The 15,915-nt window shown below is 51.2% G+C and overlaps 1 protein-coding gene across 3 annotated transcripts in view; it reads right to left on the reverse strand.

Annotated features, from left to right (window-relative positions):
- Positions 1-13,896, reverse strand: part of DPYSL3 (dihydropyrimidinase like 3) — a 32,560-nt gene extending 18,664 nt beyond the window's left edge. The window contains exon 1 of one of the 3 annotated variants that reach the window (XM_085074116.1): positions 13,558-13,896. In XM_085074116.1, the coding sequence (XP_084930242.1) occupies positions 13,558-13,863 (306 nt within the window). In that variant the 5' untranslated portion in view covers positions 13,864-13,896. Of the gene's footprint in view, positions 1-2,419; positions 2,577-13,100; positions 13,219-13,557 lie in introns of those variants that run through there. The other 2 variants (XM_085074117.1, XM_085074118.1) reach the window with 2 other exon arrangements.
- Positions 13,897-15,915: the final 2,019 nt, after the last annotated feature.

The raw sequence follows: 15,915 nt of genomic DNA on the forward strand, positions 1-15,915 counted from the left end.
CCTGCAGAAAAATATACTGTGGACAGCAAGAGGGGATATACTTTGATTGCCTTTCCAAACAGCCAATAAAAAGTCTCTCAGTAAACACATAAGATCTGAAATTACTATTCTCCTGAGCTGGACACCCCAGCATTAGCACCAAAGTGAAAAGTAATACCATGTTTACTGGTCTCTGATCCATGGTGCTCAACACAAGACAGTGAACACCAACACATCCATACCAAGCTGGTGGGGCCATCATTTAGAAAGCCAAAGCATTGGCTAACCTCCCCTCATCACGTTTTCTCCACTGCACAACTGACAGACATGCCTCTACTTCCCAGTCTTCCATCATTGACTAGTCTTGCCTGTCATGCTGTCACACACAGCTTTTGACCAAGCTTTTACAACTCATGTTGGAATAATTTGCATGGTAATTTATTTCACACTAACGCATGCACCACTCACTTGTGCTCCTGGCCTCCGCTAAAATGGCCATCCTAGAAAAGATGGGGAAATTGCTGCAACTTGTGTTTTTTCAGATGTTACTGGCAGAAACCAACTACAAATACTGACTGCAGTACTGTTGAGTACAAAAGGATCCAGGAGGGAGTGCTTCTGCACCCCCAGAAACACACTAGACAGTTGAAACAATAGCTGTTGGGAAGTATAAATACCCAGTTTTCCAATACACCCTTCATGAAAGCCCAACCTGCCCACTGCTTGGGTGACAAAAGTGAGGAAGGCACTGCTCCTCTTGCTTGTGAGCTCTGTCCCTGATTCAGTGCTATCAACTCTGAGATCTGTAGGTGAGTTACCTGCCAGGGGAAGTGGCTTCTGTTATATTCTGTATACCCTCATGCTCCAGACCTCCCATGCCTCGACTACAATGCTTTAGATGCTTTAAAGGTAATGGGACAACACACTCTCAAACCTCTCTCTACTAACAAACATAGCTTAGATGACAATCTGCCATCCCCATTAGCTGCTACCTGTACTGACATACTGACATGCAAGATGATTCTGGGTTAGAAATCTAGAAAGGAGTAATAAACAATGCCAACAGTGCCTGGGGGCAGGGTGGGGTGGGGCATAACCAGTGGAAAAGGACAGAAGCAACTTTGTTCTAGGGGAGACAGTGGAACTGAGCTTTTATTTCTGCCACTCCATTAAGAGGAGCCCACCCATCACCTGACTTCACTTCACTGCCTCCCCTGAGTCCCCTGGCCATTTGAACAGAATTCCATGGCCATGTCTTCCACTACAGCCAGAATATGATAATGCTGCAGAACAGGGCCAAGGAGTTCTGGAGGGTCATCCTCAAGCTGAGGAAGTCAGAGAAGACAACTTCCTGTAACATCAGTGACACAGATACTGTATGCCTGCAGTATTTTCAGCTTCAGTAGAAAAGGAAGGGATTTAATAGGGATAAATCAAGCAGCTTGGGAGATTTTGTTACCACTGAGGTGAGAGAGCTCCCACTGGATCCCAGAGGAGCAGGCACAAGCCCTGCATGTTGAGAAAGCACATCATAAAGAAAAAGCCCCAGAGAATGGGAGAAATCCCACCTGCAGTAGCAATGGTGGTGTCTCCGTGGTGGTTTAAGGATACAGAAATGGCAAGATGCGCAAAGCCATAACATTGCTTCTGAAAGCAACTGAAAATAGGCTGACAAAGGAATTTCTCTTTACAGTGGTCAAGATCTTAGTGCTTCCTTGGGAGCATTTTGTTCACATTTATACATTCAAAAGAATAATGAAAGCCAAGTGCTTTGCTCTTCCTTTTTTTTCAGAGGGCCAGAGCTGTCCTCAGTAGAAAAAGCAGGAGCTACATGAAGCCAGCGAAAAGCCAACAAGATAGAAGACCTGACTGCCCTCCCAGGAGCAAGCCCTCTGCGGCCTCCGCAGGTCGGGCCGGGGAGCACAGCTTCAGCGGCAGAGATCAGAGCAGGAAAACCCCAGAGGGAGGGGCACGGCAGGGTACAGGTGGGACCAGGGCTCCCGCAGCTGCAGGGCCAACCCGCCAGCCGCCCCCTCTCCCGGGCGGGCTGGGGCGGGCGTGTGCCTGAGCGCTGCACCGGCACCGCCGCACCGGCACCGCCGCACCTGACACGGCGAGACCGAGGAGCTGCTCGGCGGGGACACTGAGCAAGGGGAGAGCCCTGCAGAAGGCCGGGGTAGCCACCCGCCCCCTCCGGCCCCTCCCGGGGGAAACTCTCCACCGGCATCGGGTACCGCTGGGCACCGACCGCCGCAGATGCTCCAGCCCGGGCTGCGCCCGCGGGGGCGCCGGCTCTGCCCAGCTCAGCTCGCCGGCGGGGCCGAGGCACCTGCACGGGCGGCGGCTCTTTGTCTGCGCGCCGCCGCCGCCCCGCAACGCCGGCACCGCACTTCACCCCCGCCCCACCGGGCGCCCTGCCCCGTCCGCCCGCCGCACCCACCGTGATGCGCGGGATGTTTTTCTTGCCCTGGTACGACATGACGCCGTCCGGTCCGGCCCGACCCGCCGCCGCCTGTGCCGCCTCCGCTCCGCTCTTCACAAAGGCGAGCCCGCGCCCGCGCCCGCCGCACCGGGACGGCCGCCCGCCCCGCCCACCGCGCCGCCCGCCGCCGCCAGGGGGCGCCCGGGCCCGGGCCTCGAGCAGCGCGCGCCCCGCCCTGCCCGGCAGGTGCCGCACCGGGTACGGGCTTCGGGTCACCGGCACCGGGTACGGGCTTCGGGCACGGGTACGGGTACGGGCTTCGGGTCACCGGCACCGGGTACGGGCTTCGGGCACGGGTACGGGTACGGGCTTCGGGTCACCGGCACCGGGTACGGGCTTCGGGTCACCGGCACCGGGTACGGGCTTCGGGCACGGGTACGGGTACGGGCTTCGGGTCACCGGCACCGGGTACGGGCTTCGGGCACGGGTACGGGTACGGGCTTCGGGCACGGGCACGGGTACGGGCTTCGGGTCACCGGCACCGGGTATGGGCTTCGGGCACGGGTACGGGTACGGGCTTCGGGTCACCGGCACCGGGTACGGGCTTCGGGCACGGGTACGGGCTTTGGACACCGGGTACGGGTATGGGCTTCGGGTCACCGGCACCGGGTATGGGCTTCGGGCACCGGCACCAGGCACTAGTATGGAGCACCGATACTGGCCCCGGGCATCGGCTTCGGGAACCGGCACCGGCTTCGGAAACCGGCGCCGGGCACCAGTATGGAGCACCGATACCCGCTCCAGGCACCGACGGTGTCCAGTCTGCATCTGCATTCAGCCCGCAGGGATGGCTCATGGGAGCGGCCACATACAGGGTTCTGTGCTGGCCAAGACTTTCTATATAACGCTGGCGAGTACAATGAACAAGATCTGCAACAGAACATGCTGTCTCGGGCTGCTGGCATGCACCTGCATCACCTCAAACTTTCTTTCACATTCACAAGCATTGGAAACATTACAAAATAATAAAACACACCACTCTTCTGGCTCCGGGAATCCTATGAGCCATGCAAACACTGCGAGTCCTGGCAGCATCAACAAAGACTTCTTTCCTTTTCTCCACTTTCACTTTGGTAGGAAGGTTTAAATGGTGGCATTGGTAACAAGTACTCAGTATGTGCTGAAACAGACGACGCTGAGCCTGGCCAGGACCACACGAGCAAGAGCTGTACCATGATGGGATGAACTCGTCTGCCCTCTCCTGCTTGATGCAATCCATTGTGCTGCGAGCAGGTCCGAAGAACCATAGCCAGCCTGAACCTTGCTTTCTCTTCCAGGCCAGTTGCAACTCCACTCGCATGCAGAATTTTGAACACCATCAGCAAGCTGTTACTACAGATCCTGCTGCCAGGCAGCTCCATTAGGAAAATCTTACAGCTACACCTGGCACAGACAATGCTGTAAATCCAATTTCTACTTCCTGACAAAAAAAAACCCCAAACTGTCTAACCTGGGTGACCAACACCCAAACCCTCCCTCCAGTTTGCTTTCTGAACTAGAACCTAACAACTGCAGCAGGGGCCTGACAAGCACCCTGCTCACCAGTGCGAGCACAGGCAGAGCCATCTCACAGCACAACCTCTGACACTGCAGCCAACTCTGACTGCTACAAAGCCCCAGCAGAAGTGGGTGACAGCAGCATGGACTGTCAGGACCGTGTGCTCTGCAGTAAGCAAGCCTAAAGCTTTTATTACCCACTGAGTCTGTTACTCTGTGTGTGCTTCTGCTGAAGTTCTTGGATAGTGTTACTGGATACATATCTATTCTAAACCCAAAAACCTTTCACCAGTTTGAAGTCAAAGTGCAGATTGAGCAGATGCTCAATAACTTATTACAACCAAGACTGCAAGAATATTGACAATATTGAAATGGCTGCTTGGCCCTTCTGTTTCCCTGTCCCAGATCCTGTGCCACTAATGGCGAGCTGCTGCACCTCTGCAGTCAACAAGAGATGGCTGGAAACCTTCCTCTCCATGGCAGATCGATGGGCAGGGGATGTCTGCAAGCGCCAGAGCCTCTGCAACTAAGCATGTGGGGAGAAGATCAGGTACCAGACCATGCTATTCTTGTCACGAGACTGCAATGCTTCAAGAACAGGTCCTGGTCTCTATTGAAACTAGACTGGCAGGGCTGGAAGGTGAGAAAGAGCCTCAACTCCTATCACCAAACCTCTTAAAACTTCACTCACCTATTTTCCATGAAGTTTATGAGCACCCCCATGCTGGGGTGTCTTTGTCTAGACTCAGTAACAGAAAGACCAGCAGTTAATTAGTTAATAATAGATAAATGACTATGCAGATGCTGCTGACTTCAACACTTGGACAGTTTCAAAAGTCAAGCTTGCATCAGTCCCCTGGATGCTGGCCAGCCACAGTGACTTCAGACCCCTTGTTTGAAGAGATGTGCTTTCCACATGGTTGCTATGTGACACGCACAAATACAGTCAAACACCCTGCCCTAGGCCCAAAACATTCAAAACGGAAAGACTTTTTCCATAGGACCTCTTCCAGGTGCAGCGTGTGAGGTGCTACTCACACGCTGCAAAATATCCCCTATGAGAATCATCGTCAATTTGAAAGTTACTTAAAATGGCAATCCTCAGAGCTCAAAACCTCCTCGTGGCACCAGACGTTTGCGGGCAGCCACAAGTGACAGGAGCACGGTGAGGAGCACCAGTGGTGTGAATGCAGAGCGAAAGGCCTGTGCTGCCACAAGGACTTTGGCACCAAAACAGACCCAGCTCTGACTGTGGCCACCAATGCTTAGTGGCCTGGCTCAACCCCCATCTGTGGAGACCACAAGGCTCCTGACCCAGCTCTAATGCAAAGGACAAAAGCAGATCCCACCAGCCCCTATGTGTCTGTGACCAATGACTCTTAGACAGGCACAACTGACGTCCAGTGATTATCACCAGTCATGGAACAACCTGGGCTCAAAGGTCATAATGTTCAGCAGATTTGCCAGGCCAGCCTGACACCATGCATACAGTCTCCTCCTCCCCACACATATTCTTTGCATGAAACCATCCCCTCTGCTCTCCTAGCAGATGAGTTTTCAAGGTTTAAGTTACCTCAGAGGCAGTCAATCCAAGGGACAGGAACACCATCCCTGCACCAGAGTGGGGAGTCCCATGCCCCCAGAACAGCTCCTGCACCCTGCAGGCACACAGAGAAGGTGTCCTGGCGAGGGAGAGGCTGTTTCTTCTCTTCACCAGAAATAAATGATGTTGAAACCAAACACATCAAATGGAATACGCTAATAAGTGTACACAAGTGACTGCTGCTTCAAGCAAATTAATTCAATTTCAACCTGATCCTGCAGAGCAATGAAATGCCTTTGAACTGGGAGGCTCAACAAGTGTTTCTCCTCTTCTGGGGCTGGGTTGGCTCAGTGACCCACACAAGGCCAGGACTGGGAGGGAGCTGCAAGCTGTGGAGGCTGGCCCAGCACACTGTGGGACTGGTCACTCCCAGGGCCCCTGTCCCTCTGCTCGGCACTGCTGCCAGCGGCAGCAGCAACCAGCTGAGTGGTTTCACCCCTGCCAGCTCCGGTGGTGAAATCATCTCTCTCCAGTTCCGTCCTCGAAGGGCACAACAGAAATGTTCATGCTGCAGGCAGTGACATCCCTCCCTCCTCCAGCTGCACCTGGGCTGGAAGAGCCTGCTCATCCAGGCCATCCCTGGCAAAACACAATGCCAAGTCTGCAGGGAGATGGCTCCTGCTTCACTCTTGGCTCCCTCTCTGGCACGAGCTTTGCTGCACAAGAGCTTCTGTATTTCCACTGAAACAACTCAGTTCCATCTCAGCACAGATGAGCCAGCCTGAGACCCACAAATACAGGCACCCATCTAATCCCCTTTAACATGCAGAGCAAGAATGGAAAGGTCTCAACCCTCTGCTTAGCATCACTAATTTTCCTGCTCTGAGCTGTACAAAAACGTCTGATACTGGATTCAAATCTGTGTCCTGTAAAATGGAGTTCAGCTCTTCCCAGCAGGGCAATGGAAAAGATGCTGCTGGATCTGACCCACAGCCGAGAGCCAGCCCAGCTGAAAAAGCCAAGGTCCAGCTATAATTTCCAGCTTCTCAGCCCTGTCTCCAGGAAGGCTGCTGGCATGTTTGGGTTTTGTTTCTTTCTCCCATTTACTCCAGCCACCTACAACAACTGTTCCCTGACAGAAAAATCAACCTTCTCTGCTTTCTACCTCTTAGCAGAGGTGATGATGGAAGGGGTCTGTGTAGGGAAAGCTTTTGCCTGAAACAAAGCAACAGAGCACATGTAGATCCAGATGGTTTCTACCATGGTTTTCCCCAGGGTTAGGGCTGTCAGTGACCAGGTTTGTTCTCACCTGGACCATCTCTGAAGAGCAAACCACACATAGGAAATTACTTTTCTGGGTGTCATCACAAAACCTCTTCCCTGTTTTGGTTGCCATTTGCAGTGGCACCGACACTTTACAGTCTTTCTCTAGGTCTGTTTGCTTGCACTTTCCAGAGCTGAATCTCTTTTTGTTCTTCCTGGCTCATGTGTCTCTGAGCCTTCTACACCACATCAGGATGGTTCCTTCCCAGCCAATACTCACCAACATCATGTTGTGAGCTGATACTCACCCACACACATGCTGTACCTCTCGTTTCAGGTCACTAGAGATATTGGAGAAGAGTCACTTCCAGCACAGATGCAGACAGCACTCCACTAAACAAATTCCACACCCTTCCTTTAAGCCCCACACAATTTTCCTATGGAGCTGTATCTGCCAAGCTGATTCCAAGCTCCCACGCTGGGGCAGGCAGCCCAGCCAGTGCGGTGTGCACAGGACCAGACCATTTCAGCGTTCCCCCCGCCTCACTCCAAAGTGCTCAGCTTCTTCTAGGCTGCCTCAACCTATGTGTCCAGTGTGGAGGGTGCTGGCAGTTGGCCACTGCTCAGCCACTGTGGGACTTCAGTCGCTTGGACAGGACAGCAAGAAAAACCTTCCTGCAAAAGGAAAGCAGCATGAGCACCACAAAGCACCCCCATGCCCTCCCTGAGCAGAGCAACACAGCTCTGAGTGACCACCTTGGGACTGCACTGAATCCTCCTGAAAGAGCCATGTCTCCGCACCGGGCAAGGCACCATCCACTGGGAAACAAAAGCCCCCCAAAGCTGGTCCATCTTGTGGCTCCACACTTCAACACTCAAACACTTCAACAGTCTGGGCAGGCAGAGCCTATTGGAGGTACTAATATCTTAGACAAATAGAAAAGGAAAAGATTCTTTTGGACAGGGCCAACTATTTTGCTGCAGCCAAACCACAATGTTTCATTTCAATTTTAAGCCTACTGAAGTTTGCATTTGACACTTTCAACTATGTTCATAAAAATTGCTTAGAGGGGTTTCCAACAACACAGCCTCTTCCAAATGAGAAAGCAGTGAACCTTGCCTTGCAAATCTCAAATCTCAAGTGTCACACAAGTTTGTGAGAACAAGAACCACATGGCTCATGCAGTCTGGCTCCCAAAGTACATTTGTGGATTGGTTGCTACCTGCCAAGAGGTGACACCTCCCCAACACCCCTGTCAGGACCACAGACACCCAGGAACCAGGTCTTCATCACTCTGCATCAACCTACTGTGGTGTGACAGGGACACCCTCATACCCTGCTGGGCCTCACCAGCCACATGAGAGGAGAGATGCTTCTGCATCACTGATGCCATGTCCTGCTGCATTACTGTTGACATGTCCTGGTGCAGGTGTTTTCCTTGTGCCCCACCACAGCACTGAGTGAGTCCACAGCTGGCCTGTGGTCACGGTAGAAGCCAATCACAGCTGCCTGGAAGCTGCTCCTGAAAAACACTCTTTCCTGATGAAGCACCACGTGAGGCTTTTCTGTGTTTTCCGACAACCTCAGAAAACACATACAATATAAAAAGAAGCATCATCTCTCCTACCTGCAACAATGGGCTATCCCTAGAGAATCTCAACATCCAGTCATGGCATGCTTTGTGATGCCCACTGCTCCCCTAAAATGTGCCATGGCCATGTTAAACTATTAGTTGTTCAATGTGGAGAAAAAATACCACTGGGTTTTATTTTAAATAAAAAGTCTCCTGGGGTACTACTTCACAAAGGTAAAAAGCATTATAAACCCTGTCATGGACGTAGAAAAGAATTCCTTGCCTTGCTTACGAGCCCCTTTTAAACCACTGGACCAGAATCCCTCTCAACACTGGGGTCATGGCACTAGTGAAAGACACCAACAGAAACCCTCCTCTGGCAGGACGTGCCAGCAGCCTACCCAGAGCCCCTGCCATGTTCCTGGGGAGATCTGCTTCAAGCAGGCTGAGAACAGGCTGGGTCAGTGTGGGGCTGGCTATCTGTTTTATATCTGGCTGCAAAACAGTTTCTTTCCTGCTTAAAAATCCCATAAAGACCAACACCTGGGAAGAGCATGACATTTTCAAGACCACATCACCCCAAATAATCCTCACAGCACTATCTAAAAGCTGTGGCAGTGCAAGATTTGCCTGCTGCCTCACTGCCCCAGATGCAGTGGCCAGGTACCCCAGAGGTCACACCTGCCAGCCAGACCCCTGCTCCCACTGCACCGCCCTCATACCAGGGCCAGCTCCTTCCAAAGCCTTGACCACTCAGGGCTGAGAATGAGGACAGAAGGAAACCAAGGATTATTGCCACAAGGTACTGTGAAAAATCAAACTATTGCCATGCTAGGGTAAAACAACCTCTTTGCAGCAAACAGGAACTCTTCAACTGAATCCCTAATTTCTCTGGAAATCTAGCCCTACTGCGTAACTCCCAAGGAATCCAGTATGTGTCTTCTTACACAGGGGGCTGGGATAAAAAACTCAGCAGTTTTGCAAAAGTACTAGCAGTAACCTCTGTCCTAGCATGAGCAGCCAAAGAACTGACTCTTACTGCTGTGCTTCAGGCATCAGATTTCTTAAAAAGCACAAACACATGCATGTGGGATTTTTTCAATAAGACCTGAGTATTTAGCATTCAAGTCCATGAATCGTAATGCAAGTTTACTGTTGTATTTGTTTTGTGGGAACTAGTTGAGTGGGTTGGATTTGCTCCTATTGTTTGTAAAAGTAACAGAAATAATATAACTCCTAATTGTTCTCTTATAAAAAGAACAAGTAAAACCGTAACACGATGAATGGGGTGATATTGAGGTGATGAATTAATGCTATCAAGTGCTTTAGGATCCCTTCCACAAATGCAAGATTTTAAACTTGCAACTTCAGATTGCGCCACTTTGCCTCATGAAGTACAGACTGCTGCTGGCTTGGTGTTCCTGCTATAAATTACTGGCATTAGAAACCAAAAAGCTCGATGCTGAAGTCAAAGCAGACTTTACAAGTGTCAAAAAAATCAAGAGAGAATCAAGTTAGTTCAAGCTCCGTTCTCCCTATCTGTATTCAAGGCAGCCCTGCCTGTATTTCCAGGGTGTATCACAAGTTGATATCCAAGTGGTATCACACAATCAGACGTGGGACACAGGCTGACTGCAGGAAAAAGCCAAGGACTGGCTCCTGCCAGTCTTCTGGAGGGGACAAACTCTTCACCTGCTTTCACTGCCCACTGGTTTCCCTTGCATTCCTCCACACCTTCCTCCCCAGCCAACAGAGCTGCCCCAGCCTGCGGTGAAGCCACAATCCCATGTTTGTGGGACTACAGCCAGTTGCCTTGGAAATGACGACTTCACTGAAGAACCATGCAGCAGGAAGGACCCAGTGTCTGGGGGTTAGTGCCACGTGCTCCTGCCTGTGTGACTGTACAGGAGGATGAAAATGCAGTCTCTGCATGGCTAAGCAGCGAGGAAGGACAAGGAGGCCACCACAGGCTTCTGGTTGACTTTCTTCTCAGGCAGTAAGGCTCCTCAAAGCCCTCTTGCCTCTGCAGATACCCAGTACTGGGGCTCTCCAGTACCTGTTCACACATCACCAGCCCTCCGTGAACATCCTGACCACAGGAATTCAGAGGATGCTGTCTGCAACCTAGAGAGAAACTCTCTTTTGACTTCATGATAGCGAAGTCAACATAGTAATGCACTCTGGCTAAACAAATGGCATGACAACTCTCAAAGAAAACTGCAGGACACTTCAAAAGAGTAGAGTCCACACTGGCTATTACTGATGGAAATCTGCACTGAGTTAAATCAGTCTTGTTAAAAACGGTCTATGCGTATAGCCCAGACCAGTGCTGAATCTGGCCCCCCAGTTTTGTTCCTCCAAATCTTAAGTGTTGTGCAACAACTCTCGCTGCAGCAGAACTTAGCAAGAAAAGGGAAACCTGCTTTGAGCAAAGAGCACCTAAAGGGCATATCTCTTATTCCCCAGGAAGCCCACCAGCCCACAGAGGCAGCCCCCCATAGCCACAGCCTCCACAGTAGTCCCCCTGGCTCCTACTCTAATGACTGTCACTCTCTGTCCCTAAATCCACTGGCAAAGTTCATACTCCCACTGACAGAGCAAAGGCACAGCTCCCAACTGCTCTGAGCTATATCCCCACTATGATTTCAATGGGCCCCAATATACAGCCCAGGTTTTGTCCTTCCAATAGACTCTGAACTAAAACAAACTGAGGTTGGACCATGTGCCTGGGCCTGTATTATGCTGTCCAGCTGCATGACACCATGTGTTATCACCAGGCAGTTACTTACTGCAGTTGTCTCCCAGCAGAAATGTTGGTACTTTAATTATAATTAATATCATTATAGGTAAAAGTAACAACAACAAAAAAAATTGGTGTGTACATCCAAGAAAATGTTCGCTGCAAAAATTAGAAGACTAATCTCTGTCTGTTGCCCTGGGTGCAGGCAAGTCTCTTATTCTCAGCTTCTTTAATAAACAAGTTGCTCGGGCAAGGGTAGATAACTTGAGCTCTCTCTCTGTTTCTTAATCTGTGAAATTATTCAAAGTTCAATTTGCCTTGACAAAAGTGCCTTTGTGTGCCCTGAGTCTGCAGAGTCCAATGCAGGCAAACTCCCCATGGCTGTGCAGGCAGTGGGGCTCAGTGTGCACAATTCATTTCCCATAAGACTATCCTATTCTGGGACACCCCCAGACTTGAAAGCCACAGTACCAAGTCATATGATTTCTTCTAGCCATGCATACGCAAGAATACATGCAGGGAAGCTTCCTACCCTCTTAGACAAGATGTGCAGATAAAAGAGGTTTGGTTCCTGATGTTTATCAACTGGAAGGCCTTGGAGGAAGAAATCTAGAAGCAGAAATCATCAGGAAGAGAGGAGCTGCTGAAGGAAATCCTAAGCTACAAAACACCAGAGATAAGGTTCTGTGTAAGACCTTAAAAGGGAACAAGACTGTTTTGAATTTTTGGCACAACTAATAAAGAAAAGGTCACAGCAAAGCATGCAGACAGGCTGTCAGGAGCTTCAGCTTCTTTCCCAACAAGCAGGAGCATAAAATTGTTAATGCAGTGGTCAGTTCTGATCATTTAACCCTAACTGTAACTCTAAAACCAAATTCTAGAATCCTTCCAATTTTTTTTTAATTCTTTAGTTACCTCTATTAAAACTACACCTACCTTAAACACAATTAATAAACTGTTAACTTTAAAAAAAACCCCACTACTAATAATACTTTTACAAGACTATTAACAAATATCAATTCTGTGCATCATGCAACACTACAAAATTAAACAACAATAAACTTTTTATTATTAACCCAGGGACACGAACATAAAATCTTCAATAAAAGGTACTGTATATACCTAAGCAACCATTCTAAATCCATGCACAAAAACATCCAAAAATTAAAAATACTATCTAGAAAACTACAACAAAACCAGAGATGAGATCCTTTCAACTTATTTTCTTATTTAGCAGCTGCTACTTAAACCACATGGACAAGGTTGGTACTGACAGGAATAATGTTAATTTTGTTCCTGACTCTGTAAAACGGGCTGCAAAGGAGCAAAGCTCAAGAACAGGAACTGAGAAGCCTGCCAGAAAGAAACCAAAAAGCAAAGGCTGAAGAAACTAAAGTGCAATGAAGAAAGCTCAAACCAAGCATTGGCTAGCTAGACATTGCTACAGAAAACAGCAGACACCTGTGACAGCCTGATACTTTTCCCCAAAACCCAGACAGGCCAAGTTATCACAGTTCACTGCCATGTTTCCACCAGGCTCTAGCTGGTGAAGTTAGGTCTCCAGATCACAAATGTCTTCCACTTATCAGAGTCTGCACTCCATACCCAAGTGGAGGTTCCAGCAAAATCCCAAGACAAATGCTCCACCTCTGTGCTAAGACGCAGGTGATTTTTCATTCCATCTTCAAAAATGGGGGGGCTTTGCCCCTGTTCATGGTTGAGAACTAGTGACCTTAAGATGACTATTAAAAAGTTCAGCACCTAACAAACTTATTGACCAACTGCAGCAAATGGCCTTACGTGCCTGATACAAAAATGAGCCACAGGCCCACTGAAATCCCAACCAAGAGATTCACTCAACACTATTAACTAAATGATCTACTTGTCCAACTGCTAGTGCAAACAGGACCAGAACCAGCACAGCAAGCCATCTCACCCTCCAGCAGAAGGACTATGCTGTGGAGCTGGATGGATTAGTTAATCACTTTGGTGTAAGTTGAGAAACTTCATGCCTAAAGATACCTTCAACACTGCCACTTCCAGATCGGTGTAACGACCCCCATTGCTGGTATGGTACTTCTGGTTTGTGTCCATGGGAGATATAGATATCCCCACTGGTTTGTGGGGGTTTTTTTCCATATTCGGCGGCGCGGGAGTAGGTATTCTTTCATAAAAGTATAAACGAGTTGCTGCAGCAAACCGAGCCAGCGGCTCTGAGTCTCCCGGTGCCGCGGTGAGACCGCCAACATCCCGCTCGGCTGGCGGAGTTCCGCACACCGGGGACAGCCGCGACGCTGCCTTGCCGCGGGAGCGGCGGGAGGACGCTGCGGCACTGCCGGCGGCTCCTCCACGGCCAGCCCCGGCGGCGAGCGGCGGCCGGACCCACCCGCGGCCCCACACCGCCCCCCGAGACTCCGCCCCGGGGCCCTCGCCCGCCGCTCCGGTCCCGGCCCAACCCCTCCGCGCCGCCGACCCGTACCGTGTCGTCCGCGGGGGCTGGGTCCTGGAGCCGCTCTTGGCCGGAGGCGGCGCGGGGGTCGCTAGCGGTCGGACCGGGGCCGGGAGCCGCGCAAGGCGGAGGGTCGGGTTCGGGGCCGGGGCGGGTGGGCGGCGGGGCGCGGCGCTGCCCAACGCGCAGCGCCCCGAAGTCGAGGGTCTTGCTCTCGAAGGCGCCCTCGACGCTGCAGAAGAACCCCCCGCGCTTCTGACGAGGCACCGCCGCCGAGCCGGGCCGCGCTAGGTACACCGGCAGCTCCTCGTCGTCGCGCCGCCCGTCCGTCGCCATCCCCGCTCCGCCGCCGGGACGGGACGGACGGGGCGGGATGGGGCGGGACCGGGCCGCGGGCTCGGGGCGGGGCGGACCCGACGTGAGGCTGAGGGGCGGTGGGGTATGGGTGGGTGCAGCTCGGCCGCCGCCGGGGTCGGCTGCTTCGGCGTTCCCCGGGCTGGACGGTGCTGTCCGGGTCGCCGCGCGGAGCTGCCACCGGCCGCCTTCCCGGGGCTCTCCAGCCGTCAGGACGGAGCGGACTCACGGAAGCGCCTCGCCGCTGGCCGTGCGGGGCGCTCGGCAGACGGGCTGTGTCCGGACGCACCGGCAGCAGCCCCGAGAGCCGTGGGACAGTTTTCCCCCGCCAGTACGTGGGCGCTGCCCACAAACCAGCGTTCGCTCACAAACCCGGGGCTGTATCTCATTCTGCTTGGGCCATGGTCCCTGCACAGGCACTGCGGTCGGGTGGACGCCACAGCGGGACACAAGCAATGTCCCCTGCACAAAAGCTTCGCTGCTCTCAAACGCAAGCACGGGTGTTCCTGTCACGCAAAAAACACCACCCCAGCCGCACAAACAAGCTCCGTGTGTTGGCTGTTTTAAGGTGTTGCTTTTAGAGCTTTTGTAACTTTATTTCAAAACTACTGGAGGCCCGAAGGACAGAGGGACAGCCAAGACTGGGTCTTACAAATGCTAATGGCTGTATAACAGTAGCAGCCTGTGAAATCTATCATGAGCACCAAAACTGGAGTTTTGACTAAAATTGTATTACTATCTAGAACAAGTGTACATGGTACCTGGGCTCAACATCCTGTCAAGTGATTTCTCACACCACATTTTTGTGTTACGGGTTGTCGTCAGTCATGCTTTTTCCAACATTTTCTGCAAAAACAAAGCAGGGCCATTATCTCTGCCAGTCCTCCAAGGACTGGTGGTTCTTAAGGAAAATCCACATGGAGCCTGACCCATCATGGAGAAAAATGACCCTGTGATTAAGCCTAGAGAGGGAGGCTTGGGGCACTGGCTGTCTGAGGCTTGAGGTTGTGTGGGAGGAAATGGTTTGGGATTGTTTACCCCCCTTTTGCACACTGGGAAGCAGTCTGCTTTTGTAACTGGACTTGTACTAGTGTCATTAACTCAGTCTGTTTTTTCTCCATCTAAGTGGAATAATCTACAGCAACTTGAATTTTTTACTAATTGTTCAGTTCTAAAGGGTTAGGAGAAAAGAGGATGCAGTAAATATACAGAGTGTGCCTGCAAACTCGAAAGAGTTATTTTAACAGCCTTATGTTACACAGCACAGTAAAATGCTAGTCAGTGTCTGCCCTTTCTCTAAAGCAGCACCATAGAGGGTTGCATTTGTTTGTTCTTGAGTTCTTGAACTGTAATATGCAGCTGCCCCAGCATTGTGGCTTCATAATGCTCAGCACCATGAGTGTCATGCCTGCACCAGAGCCCCACTGCCACCTGACCAGGATGTGCCAGGAGAAGAGCCTGGTGCTGTCATGTTTTCAGGTGCAGGGGCAGCAACAGTGGCTGGCAGTTAGGAAAGGAAGTGTCCCTTCAAATAGCCAGAATATGTTTGTTTTCGAGGGTTTTTTATACTGCTGTTCTCCTGGTAAATGCTCTTCCTTTGTAGCTGGATGCTTAGCAGCAAGACCACCAGTACTGGCCAAGCAAATGCACACAAAGCAGCTTCCCACCAGGTCTTTACCTTTCAAATGGACTGCTTTAGCATAAAGGATTTTATCCTTCTCCTGCTGCAAGTAAGATCCACTGAGTAGAAGGTTAAACCCCCTCTATACCATATTCTGCCCCTCATGAGTGGGATGTGCTGATCTTGGATCTGGCAAGTTGGCATGCTTCACACAGCGAGCTGAGCCCCTGCCTCCTTTGGACTAAGCAATAGTACATGAAGAGTGAGACTTTCCTGGGAGGAACAGCATGTCCCTGCACTGCAGGCTGCCCAGTGCCTGTGTGCACTAAGCAAAGTGAAGTTAGAGTGAACCCCTTGTTTTGGTTGGGATGTCTCTGTATGGCTGTGCAACTTTATGGGGAATTAAAATTCTC

Source organism: Lichenostomus cassidix, chromosome 13, assembly GCF_008360975.1.
Source record: "Lichenostomus cassidix isolate B80296 chromosome 13, HeHo_3.0, whole genome shotgun sequence".
NCBI lineage: Eukaryota > Metazoa > Chordata > Aves > Passeriformes > Meliphagidae > Lichenostomus > Lichenostomus cassidix.